Source organism: Canis lupus, chromosome 31, assembly GCF_048164855.1.
Source record: "Canis lupus baileyi chromosome 31, mCanLup2.hap1, whole genome shotgun sequence".
Taxonomy (NCBI): domain Eukaryota; kingdom Metazoa; phylum Chordata; class Mammalia; order Carnivora; family Canidae; genus Canis; species Canis lupus.
In genome coordinates this window covers 19,984,278-20,007,532 of record NC_132868.1, presented here as the reverse complement: position 1 = coordinate 20,007,532, position 23,255 = coordinate 19,984,278, and the positions used below count along the sequence as shown (strand labels likewise).

The following is a 23,255-nucleotide window of genomic DNA, read 5'->3' as shown; positions in this document are numbered from 1 at the left end:
ATGGGGTTCTTTTCTTCTAGCCTTTACAAGCCATTTTTCTTGGCTCACAGATTAAAGTCTGTCTATCTATGTCATTGAATGAAGATTTCTAAGACTTCTCTGAGTCCTATTCTCAGAATAAACTACTCACAGCGTAGAAATTCTTCCTTCAAAGGTTGTGTTTTTTGGGGTGTTTTGTTGTTGGTGGTGGTGGTTGTGGGTTTTTTGTTTTTTGGTTTTTTTTGCCTGGACAACTTAGTTATTGTACAGATTTCTATGAGAGGAAGAGACATCTGTTGTGTCCTTGAGGGAAGACAGCAGGCAGGACTGGAGAATTCTCAACACTGAGCAGGTCTGTAGTAAGAGGCCATTTGGCCCCAAGAACTGAAGTAGCCTGCCACAGTCACATATCCAGGTGGTAGCCCCGTGCTTAACAGTCTTGTCATCTCACCTCTGTGCCTATGACCTCTCAGTAAACTGGGGTCTTATGCCCTGAGGGAATGAGCTTTCTCTCAGAGCTCTCTGACCATCAAAGGGCTGCAAAGAGCCTGGTCAGAGGCAGAGTGGCCTTTTCATATTCCAATGACCTGGCCTGACCAAAGTGAGTTGAATTGAGAGGCCCGATGACATGGGCTTACAGGGCAGCTACTCCTGCTCTGTTCACTTGTTTATAGTCATACCTCAAGCATGGAAGGTGCTGGATGGTGGGATGAAGAAATCACAGGGAGCAGAGTCTGGCTGGGCTATAGGAGATGCAAACAGAGGGTTGTGATAAATGAAACAAAGAAGGCTGTGGGAGCACTGACCTTGCCAGGATAGGCAACCTCCCCTCAGTGAAGGTGAAATTTAGATCCTGGCACCTAATGTTAACCAGCCAATACCTGGAAATGAAGAACATCCCCCACCCCCATCTTGATGATCAGCCCTTACTGATGGGATCGACTTCCCCATGCACCAGCCTGGTCCTGAGTAGATACCCTCTCCTTAACCAGACTAGGATGCTCAAAACAGCCAAGGTGTTCTCCTTGGTGCTGTTCCTCTCCACCTTCCCTGAAGGAAAGTAAGGGAATCCCCTTTGAGGATAGGTTGGTGACACGGATATGGTGGCCAGCCCAGCAGTCTGGCATCTAAGGAGGCCTACAAAATCAGGCAGTCTACTCCCCAGAGATCTGTCCTCTGTGCTGTTAGCAGAGGCCCAAGGAGAGAGCTCTGAGTTTTGTTTTCCTTCTGTTGAGTATAGAAAGAGGAAGAGGAGGGAAAAGAGGCATATTCTGCTTCAACACACAACGCATTTGTAAGATTGCACTACAGACCAAAGGCAAATCACTAGGTCAGTGTTTAATAGGTAGCTGCTGAAGAAAATATTAATTTAAAAAATCCAAAAATGGGACACTTGGGTGGCTCAGTGGTTTAGTGCCTGCCTTTGGCCCAGGGCATGATCCTGGGGTTCCGGGATCGAGTCCCACATCAAGCTCCCTGCATGGAGCCTGTTTCTCCCTCTGCGTCTCTGCCCCCCCCCCTTCTCTCTCTCTCTCTCTCTCTCTTTCTCTATCTGTATCTCTCATGAATAAATAAATAAAAATCTTTTTTAAAAAATCCAAAAATATGTTGGGCAGAAGAACTGTTATTGGAGTAAGTAAATAGTCTTCTGTGGGCATTACTTTGATGGAGGCATTATTTACATGGATTTTTTAAAAATAGAAGTTCTAGCGCATTCATTTAAGAAAAATCAATCATGTTATTTAATCATGCCTTTCACTATCCTAAAAAGCTCTTAATATTTTTAATAGATTTATTTGTTGTACTCTCAATAGGTATGGTAAATACCTGCTGGAGACAGAAGAATATTACAATGGTAGTTGGTGAGATGCTTTTATTATAAGATAAAGAGGCACTTAATTTGTTGGTGAAATGTACCTGGCAGCCCCATGTCAAGGAGTAGTGAGGAATGGTCAGCATACTTCCCCAATGGTGGTGTGCACACGGCCACAGGAAAGGGTAGAATTATGCTCGTACCCAAATTTTCAGAGCCACACAGCTCTTTTCTTGGAGGAAGGAAGTCTGCAAGAAGAAAGAAGAAAACAGTTTCTGCAAAGAAAGTTAAAGCTGATGGCTATATTTATATGTCTCCAGTGTTTCACCTGGTGTTCACTGGCCCTGTAAAGGGCCTGATGTTTCTTTTCTGGGTCTTGATGAGAGGTTTAACATTTTCATGGTTTAGCTCAGGAAATAGGAAGCTTTTCCTGATCTGGTTCCTGCCAGCCTCTCTAGCCTGCTCTCTCAGCTTTCACTGGAAGCATTCTTTTCTCAAACTAAGTAAGAGGCCATCATGTTTTTGTGTACCTCATTCCCTTGACTTGGAAGGCCTTTCTAGACCCTTCTCCACTTTTGACCTTGCTTTTGGACGCCTTTTGTACTCTCAATCCTTCCTTTGTTCACCTGGCCCATTCTGTCTCCTGCTCAGGACTTAGCTGAGGTGTCTCTGGGGGCTCTTGCTGGGTTCTACCCTGGCACCCTCCAGCGTGATACAGGCCTGGCTTGTAGCAGCATGGCTCCAGGGTTCACTGACTATTTGCATGGGTGTCCTCCTAACCAGACTGTGAGCTCCTTATGGTAGAGGGCAGGCTTTTCACATGTCTTTCTGGTGTCCAGCATAGTAATTGCTCAGCAAGTGTTTGTCAAATAAATGAAATTGAGTGAGGTTAATCAAATCCAGAAGTCACCTCCTAGAATACTGAAGAAAAGCAGGGAAGAATTCTGTCAAGTTTCTGGGGTGCATGGATGGCTCAGTTGGTTAAGTGTCCAACTCTTGGTTTTGGCTCAAGTCATGATCTCATGGGTCATGGGATCAAGCCCCACGTGGGGCTCTGTGCTTAGCAGGGAGTCTGCTTGAAGATTCTCTCCGTCTGCCCCCCACCAATAGATAGATAAATCTTAAAAAAAACTGTCAAGTTTTCCAGTTTTCCAGGGTGAGTGAAGTGAGGGATCTTCTTCAACATATTAAGAAGAATCATCAACCTCATTGTAATTAAGATGCAAGTAAGATAGTACTTTTCACGTATGAAGAGGCAGAAATAAAAAATTTGGTAACTGTTTTCAGATGTGTGGAGAAACAACATTAGGTTATATTTGTATTTTAACATTATAAATGCAAGCCTTTTGATCCAGTGATTCCATTTCTAGGGGCTCATCTTCCAAGATACAGTCACACATGTGCAAAATTAGTAGATTAGTAGATATAACAGCATTTTGGGATTTTTTTGTTGTTTTGAAATAGCAAAAGAATAGAAACATATGTCCATCAGGAGATCAGTTACATTAATTATGGTACTTTCATAAAATTGCATATTATGCACTTACCAAAAATAATAATACACTCTGTGTATGTGTATGAAACAATCTCCAAGTGAAAAAAAGCATATACAGAGCACCAACATTTTTATTTGGGGGTAAGGGGAAAGAATATATACATACATACTTATGTATAGAATACTCTATAATGATTTTTAAAAAACATATCAAGAACAAGAGGGCAGAAGGATATGTAAAGCAGATAATTGTTCTATACCTTTTGGTATCTTTTGAACTTTGAGCAAAGAAGGTATAGTATTTGGGACACCTGGCTGGCTTGGTCCATTAAGTGGCTGCCTTCAGATTAGGTCTTGATCCTAGGATCCTGGGACAAGGCCCCATGTTGGGCTCCCTGATCAGTGGGGAGTCTGTTTCTCCCTCTCCCTTGGTGCCCTCCCTCTCTCTCTCAAATAAATAAATAAAATCTTTAAAATAAATAAATAAAAAGTACATTTGTCTGGAAGAAACCAGTTAAGTGGTAGCTAGAAATGTTCAGATTTCCTGAAGTCTACAGAATTGCTGTATAAAAGTCACTGGGAAGAACTCTGTAATATAAACACTTTTCCTCCTGATGTCTCCCCACACCCTTCCACCCTCTGGCTCCTGCCTTTGAAGTCTCTCTCACCTGTTCCCTAGACGCTTGTTGCTAGAAAGAGCCTTAGACAATTATCTAATGGTATATCAAGCTGAACATTGCTGCTTTTCTAATAAATATGCTATGCCTTAAGTTTTTCTCACCTACTGTTATAGCATGTTACTTCAAAAATATGAATGTGGGCTTTACAGAACTATTTAGATCAAAGTTGCAATAACAAGTAGAGTATCACTACAACACTAATTAACCAACATCTGAATTATGGACCAGAGCTGTTTCTATGTAGTGGAAACATAAGCTTTGATCTGGTGGTTTATGACATCAGTGAAATTCCTTGGAAGCAATTATAGTCTCCTTGTTCACAGGCCCATGCCAAGACCTACATACACCTATAGGAAGTGGACAAGTTCCTGCTTAGCTGTGCCATACACTCCATTCATAGTAAATTTCATGAAGTAACATCACACCTTCAAAATCTAGACATCAGAGATTGTGCAAGAATAACCCTGACAGTTGTGAAAGTGTAAACATAAAGCTTCTCTAATAAGATAGAATAGGGAATAAATGGGAGAAATTGTAGCTGTTGAGATGGGTTATGATACAAGTAGAGTCAAAACCCACTATTTTTGGATTGTAAGCCATCCTATTATAAAACACCATGGACTCTGTCATCTAACTTATATATTGGTTTGTCAAAAATTATGACCCAAACAAAATGGAAACTGCTGAATTGGGTTGGTTGTTTTGGTTTTTTTGTTTGTTTGTTTGTTCTGTTTTTGTTTTTGTTTTTTCCAGTTCTCTGTAGCTTAGGTCCATGGAGATACCTCTTCTGCTTCTTACCTTCCCTCCTTTATGACAGTTTTGTTTTGCTACTAAAATGAAGTAAATTTTAGTTTGGGAAAGCATTTGGTCTGTCCTCTTGTCTAAGTGCCTCTAGGTCTGAGGCATTAACCAGAGAGGTTAAAGGACTGACTAAACATCTGTCTGACATGTCCAAAAGGGAGTGAGATTGAAACTCAGCTGGGTACACCTCCTACTCTACTTCTCTGTTGTGCTGAAATTATAGTAGCCTTTGGTAACAAAATGTTTTATTAGGGGTGGGGAGAATCACTGTTGGAAAATCCAGGGAATATATTTAAATTTATATTTTTTCTTAAATAATATTTCTCTAAGAAATCGAGGCCTTTTCTTCTGCTTACAGACATTAGTATATAAAGTGTTTGCATTTCCACAAGTTTCTACTGAATATTATAAATTCTCTGTTTCCCACCAAGGAACAAAAGTACTCTCATTTAAGCATAATAATTGAGGTGCTCTTAAATGAAGAAGCTTAGGGGCACCTGGATGATTCAGTCCGTTAAGCATCTGTCTTTGGCTCAGGTCATGATCCTGGGGTCCTGGGATTGAGCCACACGTCAAACTCCCTGCTCAGCAGAGAGCCTGCTAGTCCCTCTTCCTCTGCTGCTCCCCCTGCTTGTGTACTCTTGCTTGCTTGCGCGTGCGCTCTCTCTCTCTCTCTCAAATAAATAAATAATCTTTAAAAAAAATAAAATAAATGAAGAAGAGTAATCCTTCAGTTTGTGAGTTGTACTCCTCAGCTTCTAAAATTATCCTGAAATGGATTTTTAGCCGGACTCCTCAGGTGATTCTGTAAACCTTCAGTGGCTTCTTCCCTGGTTCCCTGCTGGCTCCATGCAATGTCTTCTAATGAATGACATGGTTGTGACTCATCAGATGATGTCAGATTCACTCACATTTCATAGGAAAACCAGCTCTCCTGGGTACATCAGAACCAAAGCTGGAAATGAGAGATGCAAGCACAGTTTGAGGTTGCTGTGCATCTGTCAAAATAATCCTACTGCCCACATTTGTAGGGTGCATTGCAGTTTACAGAGTACTTTCTCTCTCATAATCCCTTGGGATTTGGCCAGGAACAATTAAGAGGAGAGGGCAGTTGCTCATCACAAAATAAGGAGACTGGGACTCTATGAACAGCAGAGGGGAAGGCACCCACTGAACTCTCCTCCCTCCCCCAATGATGTTGTTGGAGACCTGGCTCCAGGCAAAGAAAGAAGCCATGTCCTGAAGTATGGGGCAACCCTGGGCTGCATCCGGAGAAAGGGAAAGAGATGGGAAAAGGAATTTGAAACTGGTAGCAGGACCTCTTGCAGCCACCTGCTGAGCCAGGTAGGTTGTTCACCTTTATTAAAGTCAGGCGTTGACATCTCTCTGCAACTCCCATTGATGGATAATGCTGCGGCCCACCCAGCCAATGGTGCTGGCCTAAGAGGAAGTGATGAAAAGTCAGGAACCAATTGAGACAGATGCTGTGTTTACAGTCTTTGTAAGACTGGGAACTCAGAAGAAAGTGTGAATCAGCAGCTGGAAGGAATTCTGTGTTTAAGTGCCAGAGACGTTAACCCTGTCATGTACATTGATTCATTCATCAAATTTATTGAACGCCTGCTGTGTACATGCCGCTAAGCTAGAAGCTCTGGATGTACAGCAGTAGGGATAGGATGTGCATAGTTGCAGGAGGATACAGTTCATGAACCTTGCATTTCTCTTAGTACCTCTGGGAAAATTTCTCTGTGTAAAAGTCTAGTCTCCCAAAATTGGTTATGAATAAAATTTGCTTATTTGAAGTTCTCTCCCTATTTACTTCATTTTAGAATTGATGTGAAGGGATCATAAAATGAATCCTCATTAAGATGATGAATTATTTTTTAAAAAATATTTATTTGGGAGAAAGAGAAAGAGAAAGAGAGCATGGGGATGGGGGTGGAAAGGGAGAGAGGGAGAGAATCTTAAGCAAACTCTGCACTGAGTGCAGAGCCCGACATGGGGCTCGATCTCACAACCCTGAGGTCATGATCTGAGCCAAAACCAAGAGTCAGCTGCTTAACTGACTGTACCATGCCACTCAGTTGCCCCTAGATGATGAATCCATTTTAAAATAAGAACAATTTGTGTATTCTCTCTGATTCATTCGTATGGTTTTAAAGTTGACTGTTGAGGCTTTAAAGAGTGAATTGTGGGATGCCTGAGTGGCTTAGTTGGTCAAGTGATTGGACTCTTGATTTCAGTTAATTTCGTGGTTTCAGGGTTGTGAGAGTGAGCTCTGTGTTGGGCTCCATGCTCAGCAGGGAGTCTGCTTGAGATTCTGAGTCTCTGTCTCTCTCCTCCTGCCCCCACTCCTCTCCCGTGCTCGCTATTGCTTTAAAATAAATAAATAAAATCTTTTTTAAAAAGCTAATTACGTTGTATTCAAACATGTAACATTAAGAGCTAGTGATTTTCCTCTTTTTTTTTTCATCGCACTTTATGAGATACCAATTGGGCACTGCTTTTGTTTTCTTTGCATCCTGTGACCTTGCTTTTATCTTTTTATTGATGTTGTGTGAAAAGTTTGTCTGATTCCTTTCCCAATTTTGATAAATAACTTTCTCATGATCTTTTTTTGTTTTAAAGATTTTATTTATTTATTCATGAGACACACACACACACACACACACACAGAGAGAGAGAGAGAGAGAGAGAGAGGCAGAGACATAGGCAGAGGGAGAAGCAGGCTCCCTGTGGGGAGCCCGATGCAGGACTCCATCCCAGGACCCTGGGATCATGACCTGAGCCAAAGGCAGACGCTCAGCCACTGAGCCACCCCAGGCATCACTCCCATGATCTTTTTCATTTTCTCCAGAGTACCCCCCTTTGTATCGCAGAAAAAGCTTTAGGGGGTGTAGGGCCAGGTATAGGCCCTGGGTAGGGAGTAAAGCTTCTCTAAAACCTCTTTGTGGCAGTTCACATTTTCCACTGCTGTTACAAAAGTATTTGCCCCAACCTTAATTTCCCCACGGCACTTGGAAGCAGGGGCTCTATGATGCTATTCACTAGCTGCAATTACATTATAAGAATACTGTGCAGAAATAGGTGTTTAAAGATATTTGGTTTGCTTCTAGCTAAAATATTTAAGCTAAAAAAATAATAAAAAATAAAATATTTAGGCTAGCAAAAAGCGGGGATAGCCCTTTTCCTTGAATATTTAATTAAGATCAAGGCACTAACTCTGAAGCACTTTGTTTTGTTGAAATTCAGATTCTAAGGGTTGCTGAGGTCAATATTACCCTGTGTTTTTTACTCCCTAGAATATAAGCAGCATGAGGACATTTTTGTTTTGTTTACTGATATACCCCAGAACCTAAGACAAATGCTTGTTATTTAAGAGGTGTTTAGTGCACATTTGCTAAATAAATTTAGAAAAGTTTTAAGTTTAATCTTAGAAATCACCCTGTTTTGGGGCACCTGGGTGGCTCAGGCAGTTAAGTGTCTGCTTTCGGCTCAGGTCATGATCCCAGAGTCCTTGGATGGAGATCCTGCTTCTCCCCTTCCCCCCTGCTTGTTCTCTCTCTCTCTCTCTCTCTCTCTCTCTCAAATAAGTAAATGAATCTTAAAAAAAAAAAAATCTTGTTCTCCAAAATTGGATAAAATGTCCTATATTTAATCTTCTGTCAGAACGTTTGGGTTGTTTACACCACTGCAACCCCCAGTATAGGTGAGATGTTACTCTTGTGTGAGATGGTGAATACTACTTGATGTGCACAGCAAGGAAAAGGAGTTCCTTTGTGAGGGAGGGTATGTGATTTGGCCGACCCTCTCCTACCCTGCTTATTGAGATTTAGGTCTGTAGTAGAGATGCATTTAATTTTTCTTTTTTTTTTTTTAAAGACTTTTTTTATTTATGAGAGACACAGAAAGAGAGAGAGGCAGAGACACAGGCAGAGGGAGAAGCAGGCTCCATGCAGGGAGCCCAATGTGGGACTTGATCCCGGGACTCCAGGATCATGCCCTGGGCCGAAGGCAGGCGCTTAAACCGCTGAGCCGCCCAGGGATCCCCATTTAATTTTTCTTAATCATCATCATGACTGTAATGAATAAGATCAAAGTTTTATAACTGGTGGGAATAATTCCTTCTTTTCACAAGTAAAATGTTGGTTTATCCAAACATTGTGGACTCACAGCTTCTGGCTTGAATTTTTGTGTTCATTGTGAAACTGTTTCTTCAGTAAATCAAGGCATGCTGATATGCTTCTTGTCTTAAGGGGAAAAACACAACTTTTACATGAGTCACTATATCTAATCACAGGGAATGTATGTAGAGGCTACTGTGCTAGGAAATATCTTCTCCTGTCTTTTTTGGTCAACATTGCATTGAGCTGATGAGCATAAACTAGAGTCAAAGAAATTGGCTTGGTTGAAGACCAGTCACTGTCTTCAATAAGCACATGTTCTTATAGTTGGAAGACAGAATATGGATGGAGTGAGCCAGGAAAAAGAAGCCAGCTGTCAGCAACAAATGCTTCTGGTGAATTTGCTGATTGCTGAGCACCTGCTCTGTTCCAGACACTGCTTGGGCTGAGGAGGGCAAAAAATGAAAAAGGCCCAGGTAGGAAGGAAGGAAGGGGACAGATTTGTGTGCTCTTTGGAAAACTAAAGAAAGCAATTATTTGAAAATGGGTTGAAGAGATGCTGGAAGAAGGATGGCACAGTTGTAGGTGACTAGGCATGTGGCTCCCCTTGCCTTTACAAAGATGATTTTGAGTTTACCATACACCACACAAGGCAAACATTTATATACTCAGATTATAACTTGTGTTGCATCGTGTTTATATGTATCATTTATCTTGGCTCAAATTATGATATGTAAATATGTATTTTTACCCTAGTTAAGTCTTAATTATAGATAATGAGTTGAGGGCCTTGTGAAGAGTAACTAATCACTTCTGTAGAAACAATTTGGTTTTGTTAACTGGAATCTTCATCACAGCAGAATAAGAACATTAAAGAAAATCCTTTCAGTTCTTAACTCTGTTTAGACCTTAAAAAGCTGGAAGTTGGTTTGCAGATTTCTAGTTGACAAAGACTCAGCCTGCCCTCTCAAAATCTCCCTGTCTTGAGTCCAAATGCCTGTTTGTACTTTGGCACACATAAATGCTCTAGCCTCCTGAGAACTTCGTCTGCGTGTCTGGGATCCACTCCACCTTTCCCCACAGAGCAGTCTGTATTTGGAAGAGGGTTCTCAAACTTAATCATGCCTCATGAGGCTCTGCACAGCCCTGGTTAAGGCCGGTGGTACTAAGCAAAACTGTGAGGCAGATTAGTCCCATCCCCAGGCCTTTGCCGGTATGCACAGCTCCCAACCCTGCACCAGGAGAGCCTGACTGTCAGCCAGGAGTCAGCTGACCTGGTGAAGTTATTGACTAGGTAATACCTTTATTATCCCCCTCTAGAGGGCATTTATATGTAAGTAAATTTTTTTGAGGAGCAAAGAGTGAGCCCCTATGGTGAAGTGAAGTATTTAAAACAACCCTACATAGAGGAGGTGTTTTTGATCAGTCTATAATGACATTGACCTTGAGAAAGGCTAGAAGTCCATTTATGAGACCCATTTTCCTAGAATTTGCCTGATAGGGCACATCTTGTCCAAAATTCATTGAACTGAAGTATACATATGAAGTGTAAATTTGTTATTGGGGAAGTGACGATTTCAGAATGACATTTTAAGAACAAAGATTCAAATTGCTGAGCACAAATAAAGAATACCACTCCCTACCTGTGAGATGCAGGCAGAGGACTCATCAGCTTCTCAGTTTACTTATCTGAAAATTGAGGTGAACAATGCCTATTTCATGTGCGAGTGGTAAGGCTTAAATGAGATGCTTAGCATACATTAATGTAAGTCGTAATGGTGGTTTGGAGAAGCGGTCTGGTAAAAACACTGATGAATATTTTGGGTGAACCTCTGAAAACTTTATTAGACTTCATTAAATAAAATAACTTGGATAGGGAGGAAATAGTGTTCAGTGAAGCACATGGAGAAGTTCTGGTAAAACTAAAGCTAAAACTATTCCTTTGTCAGGTCACAAAATGAATTGAGAGAGATGGTAGATTGGGAAAGTTGGTATTCTCTATAGGGAATTGTATACAACAGACCTTGATAAGAATGGTCACAGTTTTCCTGTATGCATTTTTTTTTAACTTCCTAAAGAAGTTTTTGGCAAAGAAAAATGTTAATTTTTCCCCAAATAACTAGATTTTTTTTGTCTTCCTTCAAATACTTCTCCTGTGTACCACTATTCTGGTAAAATGAGTCCCTTTGCCAAAAACTGAATATGAATAGAAGAAGAGAAAGTGTTAGACACTTCCTTTTTAAAAAGCTAAAATATTGAATCTCTGAGAATTCTGGTTATCTTCTTTGCTAGAGCAATATATGGTTGTTTCAGTCTACAAAGTCAAGCATGCTAATTGCTTTTTTTTTTTAAGATTTTATTTTTGAGTGATCTCTACACCCAACTTGGGGTGTGAACCCACAACCCCAAGATCAAGAGTTACTTGTTCTACCAACCAAGCCAGCCAGGCACCCCCATACTGATTCCTTTTAACACGAGATTATTTTAACCTTACAGTTCCAAAGGTTTTGTAGAATCCTGCAGTTGAAATGAAACTTAATGGTCTTTTCATGCAAATTATACTCACTGTACCCCTTTCCAATAGGGGAATTACTTCACCATCTTGCCCAGGAGTAGCAGTCTGGCCAGTCTTCTCCTGAACATCTAATTATCATAAATCATCCCATTGATTCTTTTCTTCCCCTTTCTCCCTCTTTCAGCAACAATTAAGAATCCTGGTGTTTTCCTCAAAAGGGAAATTTGGAATTGCCTTAGCAACTTCTTAAAAGTTAAGGCCTTTTTTATAAGCTGGTAGACTGAGAGGGTATAGAAGATTAAATAAGTTACAGAGTCTCAGGCTGCTGCTTAATCATATTCACTACTGTCTTTTCTGTCACATTCAAGCAGTGGACATTCATGAGCTCCTGACCTTGAATGTTCAGGAAGCATGAGCATGTTAGGGCTGCTGGGGAATTTATGGTTTGTGGATGTGAGTTTATAGAGCCAAGAAGTTACCAGGTTTGTAACTGCAGTTCTGCTGGCTCAAAACCTTTTGCAGTAGGTCACCACAATAATACCTGATTTATGATTTGACCCATAGTACCACTAATATTCACAAAGACTTTGATCACATAATTTTTCTTCTTAAAAAAAATCCCAGAACCTCTTTTTGTTCATTTTTCAGCAGTTTATATATTGAAAGCATTAGGTTTTCTAATAATTTATAATAAATTTATTTTAGATCCCATAGAAGCAAAGGCAATTGTTCTTAATAATTTTGTATCAAAGAAAGTAACTAAACAATTTGTTTAGTTGACTCCTAATCATTTTCTGTGCACCACCTCTGTGTGTGTTTGTGTGTGTGTGTGTGTGTGTGTGTGAGAGAGAGAGAGAGAGAGAGAGAGAGAGAGAGAGGGAGTTGAGGGGAGGATTTAAGTGACAGTTGGCTAGAAGATTGGACTTGGTTATCCATTTACTTCCCTGAGCAGCCGTAGGTCCTAGTTCAATTTAGCGCAGACTATCCCTTCTACAGACTGTCAGAAGTTTTAAGTATAAGTTTTAGACCCATACTAATGAGTGCATGGGATACAGTGGAATCTGACTGTAACACTGGTGGGGGAGGACAACACAAGAACCATGGCGGTTTTAGTCTTGGCTCTACCGCAGTCCTTGGAGTTGATTAACATCCTTGCCACTCTTTAGACATAATGCACGTTCCGTGGTGCTCTAATTTCCCTCCACTGAGAGGACTGTGTATCATCTGATGATACCCAGAATTGCTTTTGAAACAGATGGGACCTAGCTAGGTAGACTCCCTCATTGAACCCCAAAGGACTCTTTCATAGGGACCCTCTTTACTCCTAGATTGCCTCTCTGGTCCACACTTCACCTGGGATCCTCCAGTCCCTAGACAGCCTAACTTACAAATGGAACCTGAGATCTTATGAGCTGCATTCCCACAAGTTGTTAATTTTGTTCTCTGCTCAAGCCCTCATCATGGTCAGGGTTTGGACTAGAGTTTCCAAGGTGGCTGATCAGACTTGTGGCTAATTACCATATGCCTGAAAAACTGTGCCATCGTCCTCCACACATGCAAACACGTATTTTACTTCCTTTTTTTTTTTTTTCTGAATACAGGTAAAATGATTCTTCAGAATCACAGAAATTCCATGACAATTAAATATGATTGTATTTCCCCAAATGGTTGGCCACTTATTTTAAGCTACAGATTCTACCATACGAAGTAATTTCTGCCAGGTAATTGAAACTCCTAACAATGGACATCTAGTTTATCTGAAATTCACTTAAGTTGGAACTTTCTATTTCCTCTGGGCATCTACAGTACTAAGATAATATAAGAAGTATTCTGAGGCACTTAGATGCTGAAAAGCTCCATATAGGGATGCCTAGGTGGCTCAGTGGTTGAGCATCTGCCTTTGGCTCAGGTCATGATCCCGGGGTCCTGGGATCGAGTTCCACCCACGTCTTACTCCCCACAGGGAGCCTGCTTCTCCCTCTGCCTATGTCTCTGCCTCTCTCTGTGTGTCTCTCATGAATAAATAAATAGAATCTTTAAGAAAAAAAAAGCTCCATATACCATATATACAATGGAATATTACTCAGCCATCAGAAAGGGTGAATGCTTACCATTTACATCGATGTGGATGGAACTGGAGGGTATTATGCTGAATAAAATAAGTCAGTTGGAGAAAGTCAATTATCATATGGTTTCAGTCATATGTGGAATATAAGAAATCATGAAAGAGACCATAGGGAAGGGGGAGTGGGAAACTGAGTGAGGAAAAATTAGAGAGGAAGACCAACCATGAGAGACTCCTGATTCTGGGAAACAAACTGATAGTTGCAGCAGAAGAAGGTGGGTAACTGGGTGACAGGCACTAAGGAGGGCACGTGATGTGATGAACACCGGGTGTTATATGTTGGCAAATTAAATTAAAAAAAAAAACAATGCAGAGCATAAAATTTTGATACATACTACAACATGGATGACCCTGAAAACATTATGTAAACTGTAATACAGTGAGGTATCTGTACCTCAGATACCTTGCATATAAACTGCAAGTGTAACAAATTACTTTTGATGAAGGGATAAGTGCACAAAGTTTGGGTAGTTTGGTGTTGGCAAGGTAGAGATGAGGAAGATAGTAACAGGGTCATGAAAGAAAATTTGGATGTGGTGACAGGGAATCAAAAAAGACAGGAGTAACCAGCCATACTTGTGTTTTAGAGAGTCACTGGCAGCCAAGGAGGGAGTACAGTCAGAAAATGGGCCAACTAGGAGACTGCTCTAATGCTTCTGGGCAGTGAGGATGAGAAATGTCATTACATATATTTAGAGAAGCTTGTTTTTTGTTTTTTGGGGGTTTTTGTTTTTGTTTTTTTTTAATAAAGGAACTGTGAGATTATTCCCTTTTTTTTTAAGGAACAAAATATTTTCTTAAAACCAGTCCCTTTCCTGAGTTACTGTGTAAGTTTGGCTTTTTAAAGCAGGGCACACTTTTAGGGATTTCAGAGAGAAAAAGATCTACATTTGTTGGTTGAAACTGAACCTAACACTGTTTCTTTTCTAAAGGAAAGAGGGACAAGAACTCCTCCCTCTTCTCTTGACTACCTGACAAAGGAGAAATAAAGAGTTGCCCTTCGGGGATCCCTGGGTGGCGCAGCGGTTTAGTGCCTGCCTTTGGCCCAGGGCGTGATCCTGGAGACCCGGGATCGAATCCCACGTCAGGCTCCCGGTGCATGGAGCCTGCTTCTCCCTCTGCCTATGTCTCTGCCTCTCTCTCTCTCTCTCTCTCTGTGACTATCATAAATAAATGAAAAAAAAAATTAAAAAAAAAAAGAATTGGCCTTCTAGGGTGGGGTCAGGGGATCCACATCATAGGCAGGCTACAGCCAGCAATGGGAATGCTTTTCCGAGTCCATGGGGTGCCATGCTCTCCTTTTATACTAGATACTTGGCCCTGTGCTGGACAGGAGACTAGTACACCAGGAGACTGTCCTTGAGGAAATTACTATCTAGCAGAGGGTTCATGGGGGACCAGGACAGCCCCAGCAGATAAATAATTATAGCAGAGTGAACTGTTACAAAAACTGAAGGATGCAGAGGGGACCGTCCTGCCTGGAGATACCTTGGAAGCCTTTGCATGTGGGAGTGGGATTTGAAGGGCATGTGGAAGTCCCTCTCTGGTGAGAAGGAAATGGGCATCCGAGGATCCCCAGAAGGAGGCACAGCATCCAGATGGTGCCTTGAAGTTAGCAGAATTCCCAGGTCCTGATTGATCCTGATCCTGAAAGATAATCGCTCAGGATAATCTTCCCAGTGATCCAAGGATCATTTTAATTGTTTCTCCTGTAGTGATATCCTTTTTTAGTTCTGTTTGTTTTCTTCCTTTCCATACTGATCTAAAATTAGAGATGCCACACACCAACTTTTTAGAGACTATTTCTCCTGGAATCCTGCTTAACAAACATTGCAGTTACTGAACTAATTGCTTGATGTGCATTCTCTTACATGAGATGTTACAGGGAAACGTTATTATTTTGGACCCTTTTAGTTAGGATTTGGGATAATCTACACCTGGGCAGAGTTTGACAGCTTACACATTAGAAACAGAGTTGGCTAAATAAATTAATATTTTGTTAAATAAGATTTCAAGAATACCTAACCTAATTATGGAAGAAGTCAGGTGTTTTTTTTTTTTTTTGTTCTTTTTTTTTTTAGTAGATTCTATCGTACTTTTCAAAAATAAATCTTGTGTATTCATTAAAGTAGCCTTAGTAAGAATTTTAATTGTTAATTTTTAAAGCAAGTAAGACATGAATACATTCTCATTAAAAAAAAAATGACAGAGGTAGCTAAAATACGTGCATTTATTCCCCCTTTCACCAACCTCTTGTAGCTGCTACCTTTTTTTTTTTTTAATTTTTTATTTATTTATGATAGTCACAGAGAGAGAGAGAGAGAGAGGGAGGCAGAGACATAGGCAGAGGGAGAGGGAGAAGCAGGCTCCATGCACCGGAAGCCCGATGTGGGATTCGATCCCGGGTCTCCAGGATCGTGCCCTGGGCCAAAGGCAGGCACCAAACCGCTGCGCCACCCAGGGATCCCAGCTGCTACCTTTTTAATGTATTTGCAAAGCACACACATTTAATAACATGTAGTATGTATAGAGCACTTAAAAAACAGGGTCAGCCTAATGTATAATTAGCTCTCTTCTTATAACAGCATGCCTTGGAGAGTTTCCTAATGACCATGTCCACGTGTTTACTTCATTTCTTTAAGTAATCTCTACACCCAAACTTTCAACCCCGAGATCGAGAGTTGGATGCTCTACTGACTGAGACAGCCAGGCATCCCTACTTCATTCATTTGTACAGCTGTATAATGTTCCATCTTGTGACTATCTGATGATTTATTTATTCTTGCCCTGTTGGTAGATTTTAGATTATTTGCAGTCTTTGTCATAACATACAATGCTATAGTAGCTATCTTTTTTCCAAAACTTTGTGTTCATACATGGGTTTCTTCCAATAAGACTTATACCAGTAAATTCTTAGTTAGCATTTAGAATCAATGTTTATATTTGGAGATAAAAATATTTTTCTTTAGAAATATTCAATTTCTTGCAAATTCTGATGCCTTTTCTATAAATAGCTAGGCTTGTGACATCTTCAGTGGAACATTCCATGTAGCCTCTACATGGGATGGTGTCAGCAGTTTTATTATGAACTATTGCCAAAGGCAGTGTCAGAAAAAAGGCTTCATAGCATAGAGGTAAAAATTAGTTCTTGGTTCTTTTTCCTCCTTCCTATCCTGAGACAAGATGAAAGGTTCTATAGACTGGCTTGTATTGTCATTGAAGGAGCCCTATAGTAAAGCACGAATGCCTTCTCATTCTTAAAAATAAATTAGAAGTACTGTATAGGATCTAGGATGGCCCCTCCTTGCATTCAATAAAAACAATCTGAGAAAACTGGAGCCCCTGATTTACTTCATTGTTTGTTTCCATGTTTCCTCTCTCTTTTCCTCTCTGCATGAATTGTAACATTTTTTTCTGGAGCTATTGCCAAAATTAAAGGCATGAAAAAAGATGTGGCGGTGTGTTGCCACTATTTGGTACCTCTGATACCAGAAGGAAAGAACAAGTAATGGCAGGTACTTTGGCCATCATACCCTTTCTCTTGCAACACCCTCAAATAGATATTTAGGGGAATTGAATGTCAAGTCCATCCATTAAAATGACCTCTCTAATATTTAAATGCTGCTCTGTTTTCCTTCCAGAATCTAACATGTTCTTAAAAGATAGAAAAAAAATTCTTATCCTATTCTTTTTTTCCACATAACTTTAATGTTTACATTAAAAAAAAAGAAACAATCTAACTCAAAATTATCAGACTAGCAGGATGTCTCAGCAAAACAGAAAAATCCTCTGACTAGAAAGGCAGGAGAAGGCCCAAAAGTCCATCAACAGGAGATGATGGACTTTGGTACATCCAGGTAACACAAAATAGAATGAGGATGCTCTCTATCTGCCAATTTGGGAAGATCTCCAGGATGTTACTGTTAAGGTGGAAAAAAAATAACCAGCATACAGAGAGCTTGTTTCTACAATTAATATCCAAATATTTCTGTAAGAAAAGAGGAGAAATAAGAATTTGTATTCACTATTATTTGCGTAAAGAAACTGAAGGATACATGAGCAATAAGTAAAAGTGTTTATTTCTGGTGAGGGAAGGGGGTGCATATAAAAATATGCCTTTTTATGGTGTTCTAATTTTTTAATAGTGTATTACTTATTTAAAGATAAAAAGTAATTTTTGAAAGGAAGTTTTGTATTAGGTAAGGGGTGAGCTAAATCTGATCTTGTTTAAATCCACTATATATGTGAGTTCAGCTATCATATTTGAGCTGAGGTCTCTTTTGGGGTAGGGTCAGTTGCAGGACCATATATTTTGGGGAGGATGTTAAAATTCTGTAATTAGAATCTATATGGGAATTTAAATTCTAACTTCTTTGGCAAGAAATTAGAAAGGCATGTCTGCATTTAAACATTTTTTTTTAACCGTATTCAGACTTGTTAGGTTTTTTTCTTCACTTTTTTCCCCAAAGTAACTGAAACCCTTAAAACATGATGCTTACGAGTCACAGCTGGAATCTCTTGCTGATGCCTCAGTAAATACAGTGAGAAGTGAACTCAAACTCTGGTCTTAAACCTGTTTTTATTATTTGCTGAAGTCTGTGTCCTGGAGAAAGTGTTACAGTCTGAGCTTTCATTTTGACAGGAGCAGAAAAATTCAGATCCGAAACATCCCTCCTCACCTGCAGTGGGAGGTAAGCCAGTGTCACCTGCATATTTACTGTCTTCCTGCTCTCTACCCTCACCTTACTTTATAATAGGCCAACAAAACATCTCTCCCTCTGTTAGTTCCCTGAGGAATTAGAGGTCCTCAAGTCCTTTCCCACAAGGCCCCAGTGTTTTCTCTCTTCCTTTTTCAATATCCTAAAGTATGTGATCTGCCATAACTTTAGGGTTTGTCCCTTTTGTTGGGCAAGGTGTATGCTTTGAGCCCCCCGTTCTGTCTTCTCCAGCACCAAGCAGCAACAAACTCTGAAACTAAATGTATACCTGGTTTGTGATTTTTATCTCACGATTTTGTAAAAGATTTTTACTTTTCCAAATTATGATTTTGGAAAAAAAATCAGTGGAAACCCAGTAAAAATAGAAGGGTGTTAGACTAGGTTTTTGTTTATTTTGAATTAGTTTTGCAGTGAATAGTAGTTAAGATATAGTTTCAGAGTTGTAAAACTTATAAAATAGCAACCTTAAAATTTAAAAAGATAAAATTCAAGGAGTAGCTTTATTGCACTATTTAAAAACAAACTGCCCCAATGTTTCTTTCCAAATGAAACAAAATCAAAACAGCCCTAAAGGAAACAATGTTTTGTCTGACATTTTTATTACTTAAAAAAAAAAGCTTTATTATGAAACAGTTCAAATATATATATCCCATTGCTTTGTAAAATAAGGAGATCTCTAGAGAAAAACAGAAGGAAGAATGCTTAAAACTTCCAAGAAGGACAAATGAGCCTTGTATTTTATTCTCCTTGTCATTTCAAAAGCAATGTGTTCCAACCATCACGATGAATGTGATTGTTAACATTTACTAAGACTGAAATCCTGCTGTGTTACCCCAGTGAACAGATTACTTGAGAGCCAATAAGCAAATACAAGTCCCATATATTTATTCAGTTCTGTTTTGTTGGAAGACCTGAGGTATCAATTTATTTAGATTATTCCTATAACTATCCTTACTTTGTTTTATTTCATTTGTTGGAAAATACACTAAACCATTTGTGTGTGTGTGTGTGTGTGTGTGTGTGTGTGTGTGTGATCTTGTCTTCCCATTCTGACATTGAAGCTTTTTTTAAATTTCAGGTGCTGGATGGACTTTTGGCTCAGTATGGGACAGTGGAGAATGTAGAACAAGGTAATAAGTGAGGAAATTAGCCTCTTGAATTTTGAGGGGGATTATTAGTTATTTCTTGTAGGCTGGGTCAACTCCAAAGAGAAATAGTAAATTCAAATTCCTTTTAAACAGGCTTCCTCTGCATATGAGAGATAGTCAAATCTTTTTATCCATATCTGTATAATTTGTTTTTTTAAGGAATATGACTTACAGGTTGGTTTTTTAATACTCTGTTAATGTGCAGACAAAACACTATCAAGCTGAGGTAAGCTTAATTCACTTGGAAGTAATTGAATTTACGTTGTTACAGTTTTCCTCTTCCTGGCTAAGAACAACAGATCCCTAATATCTTAGATTGAGTGTTTCTCAAGGAAGAGGACTCCTATACCAGAAGCGCCCATGATACTTATGAAAATGCAGATCCCTGGGGCTCACCATAGACCTACAAAGTAAGACTCTTTGGGGCAAAAGTTCATGAATCTGTATTTTAAACAAGCACCCCCAAGTGATTTTTGTGTGTACTCAAGTTTGAGAGCCACAGATTTAGGAAGTTTTGGAAATCCACAGAAAATATATACTCTTCTTTCTGCTGCTCTCACTTTTATCATCTAAAACATGAAATGCTATGATTTAAAAAAAAAAAAAAAAGATACTTTTTTTAAAGAAGCTGATATCTTATGTTGCTCTGCAAGAGTCCCAGAAAAGTAGATTCTAGGCTCCTGATATGACAGGCGATAACATGCAATAAAGATTATTTTTCTTTGGCCTGATGTAACAAGCAGTAACATGCAATAAAGAAGAATGTGAATTAGGTCATTTACTGACTATGAGCCCTTGGGAAAGTCACTTACCCTCACTGACTGAGTTTCCACCTGTATAAAATGGGGAGAATAATGTCTACTTCTTTCTGTATCACTAAATAGCTGTGGCACCCAGAGAGAACCTGTATAAATATTTGTAGACAATGGAGTCCTGTATGATCTCAAGGCTAAGGTTCACTTGGAACTAATCACAGCGAACCCATTTTCTTACATGCAATCTGTTCTATCTGCCAGTATAATAATCATTTTTAAGTAGTAATTATTCAGATGTTCTCCACTCCATGAATATTAAAAATATTATTATTCAATTTCATGCTGCTGACTGCCCATGCCCAAAGGTGAAGGGAAAGAGCTCAGAAAGAAGACATGATTTACAAGGATTCTATTTCTCAGTTCTTGTTATTTCCCTCAACATGGAAAAGAAGACATTCTAATAAGGATTGGATGTAGTAGGCAAGATGGCCTCACAGACATGAACCTGTAAAAGTTACTAGCTAAGACCATGTTATAAATTCAGGACAATGCCATGCAAGGAAGAATTATTTCAGGTCCCCAGGGCAGTTTACAACTCTTAGCGCACCTGTGCCCTGGAGACCACCCAGTTTCCAGCTGCCTCACAACTACAGGATAGAAGTGTTGGGTTTTCTGTTTTGTTTTGTTTCATAGGTGATTCCTGATTCAGCAGGAAAACATTTTCAGTAGAGTTTTAAGAAACTTTTTAGAGTTTTTATGTCCAGCGAAATAAATTATTTGAATGGAGCTCAGTTCTTTCCAGAATCGCAGAACTGTCTGATTTCCTGAAGACAAGTGTCTTTGAATAACAGAGAATATGACTAAGAAGTGAGAACAGAATCTGAGAATCTGAGCATCCTAGTGGATAGATTTATTCAGGAGGTCCAAACCCTTTCTCCCTTTCTGGGAGTCGACAGCCTCATCTGGAGCACTAGAAAGCAGCAAATAGGAACCCTCTGTACATTCTGTGTGTCAGCACTGAGAGAGGACGGTTGTGGGCTGCTCATCCCCTGTTTTGCACTATGAGGACTTCTCTGGGTAAGTGTGAATTAGGGCAGCAAGAACACTCCCGGGCAGAGCCAGGCTGGGCTCAGCATTTATGACATGTAAATCTCAGGGGCATCTCCTTTCTGAAGACTGTACATCCCTTCCCTGTGAAGGCTGCAGCTACTCAGAGGTTATCGAATACACAGTATTTTGAGCCCTGGCCTTTAACCTCTTTGAGAGTCTTATGGAAATTATAAACCAGAGGAATTCATATATCCACACATTTGAATCTTTGGTCGGGGTGGGGGTGGGGGTGTGAGTTTATATAGAATTCCTAAAGCCCTAACACGGATCTAGGATTAGGAATCCCTACACTACAGGGTTTTATTATTACTTTGGAAAGCAGCTTTATCATGGTTTTCTTGAATTATCATTAACTTCCTGTTGTTAACTCCAAGTCTCCCAATAGCTTACAAGTTTTTTAAAGGGAGGATCTGATTTAGTCATGGCTACTTGTTTTGGGAAAACCGGGATTTGGGAATTACCTTTATCTGGCTTGGATTGAGAAAGCTTTATCTTGCCTTTTAAATTTATTTTTAACTTCTGACTTTAGAAGAAGAGGCAAGCAGTTATGAACCAGAGTAAGCCAGCTCACAAGAGTTTAGTATTTAGTCACTCTTAGAGTTCTCTCCTTCAGCCAAGTAAGTTATAATTGTCAGTTTTCTTTATTTATTATATACAATTATTAGATTTAACTCACACCGTCATGGAGCTCAGTCAAAGGGAAACAAAAATATTAATTCAACTCTAAGAATGAATGAAGAATTAAAATACCTTTTATTATTTTATTCATATATACAGTTATTTAAAAATAAAGGCAGAACATAACATTAAAACTCATACCTTGGCGGTAGTACAATAAATTGATATATACTTCTAAGAAAATAATCTGAAAAATATGCGTTAAGCGTTATGTTCTGTTACCCAGTTATTTTTCTTTCATGACTTTGGCCTAAAGAGTAATTCATAAAACAACATAAATCAAATGATGTTTGCAGTAAAGGTGATTTTTTGCAACACTACTTAGAAGAGCAGATATTGGGAATAACCCATATGTCAACAATTGAATGGTTAGGCAGAAATCATGGCACATTTACTTAAATTTTACATAGACATTAAAATGAAAAATACAAACATGTGCACATACAATAGTATTTATAAGTGAAAATGTAGCTTTGAGTTGTATATACAATTGATTACAAATGTGCATATACAGTTGATTACTATTTACTATGAATGCACGTGAATAAAGATAGAGATTCAGATAACTGTGCAGTTAGACTGATGAATTTTTTGTTCATTCTTTTCTCAAGTTAGTCTGTTTACATTGAGCTAGAGGGTGGCAGCTTTTTTTTTTCCTATGACAGTATAGTTTTTGCTTCTTTCCTAGTCAACACAGACACAGAAACTGCCGTTGTCAACGTCACATATGCAACAAGAGAAGAAGCAAAGATGTAAGTGGGTTTGGACTACTTTCCTTTTAAAATTTTGGGGGGGTGGGCAGCCCCAGTGGCTCAGCAGTTTAGCACCGCCTTCAGCCCAGGGTCTAATCCTAGAGACCCGGGATCGAGTCCCACATCGGGCTCCCTGCATGGGGCCTGCTTCTCCTTCTGCCTGTGTCTCTCCCTCTCTCTGTCTCTCTGTGTCTCTCATAAATAAGTAAGTAAATAAAATCTTTAAAAAATAAAATAAAATAAAATTTTGGAGGGTTGTCTTTGAATTCCAAAAAGATCCTTATCTTTGACACACCAGAGGAGCTCTAGGACATCTCTGCTACTTACTTTTGACATGTCAGTGGAGCTCGAGGGCATTTATACCATTATCCAGGATGTCCATTTGTTGGTTGTACAGAGTCTTTATCTTGAAAAATATTGAGCCATGGCATCAAAACTGAGGTGGGTGCTGTGTCTTGACATGGTCGGGAATAGAGGCACCAGTTCTCTGACACTATGTTCCACAGACTCTGCTTTGCCAACCAGTGGGAGCTTCTTTTACCTGGAGCTTCCTCCATGCACC

At 39.6% G+C, this 23,255-nt stretch overlaps 1 protein-coding gene across 6 annotated transcripts in view; it reads left to right on the top strand.

The window, feature by feature from the left end:
• IGF2BP2 (insulin like growth factor 2 mRNA binding protein 2) overlaps positions 1-23,255 on the top strand; it is a 155,607-nt gene that overhangs the window by 95,445 nt on the left and 36,907 nt on the right. For 5 of the 6 annotated variants that reach the window (XM_072807724.1, XM_072807725.1, XM_072807722.1 and 2 more), the window contains 3 exons: positions 18,175-18,223; positions 19,329-19,380; positions 22,630-22,693. In XM_072807724.1, coding sequence (XP_072663825.1) covers positions 18,175-18,223; positions 19,329-19,380; positions 22,630-22,693 — 165 coding nt within the window. Of the gene's footprint in view, positions 1-18,174; positions 18,224-19,328; positions 19,381-20,867; positions 21,231-22,629; positions 22,694-23,255 lie in introns of those variants that run through there. The other variant, XM_072807727.1, reaches the window with a different exon arrangement.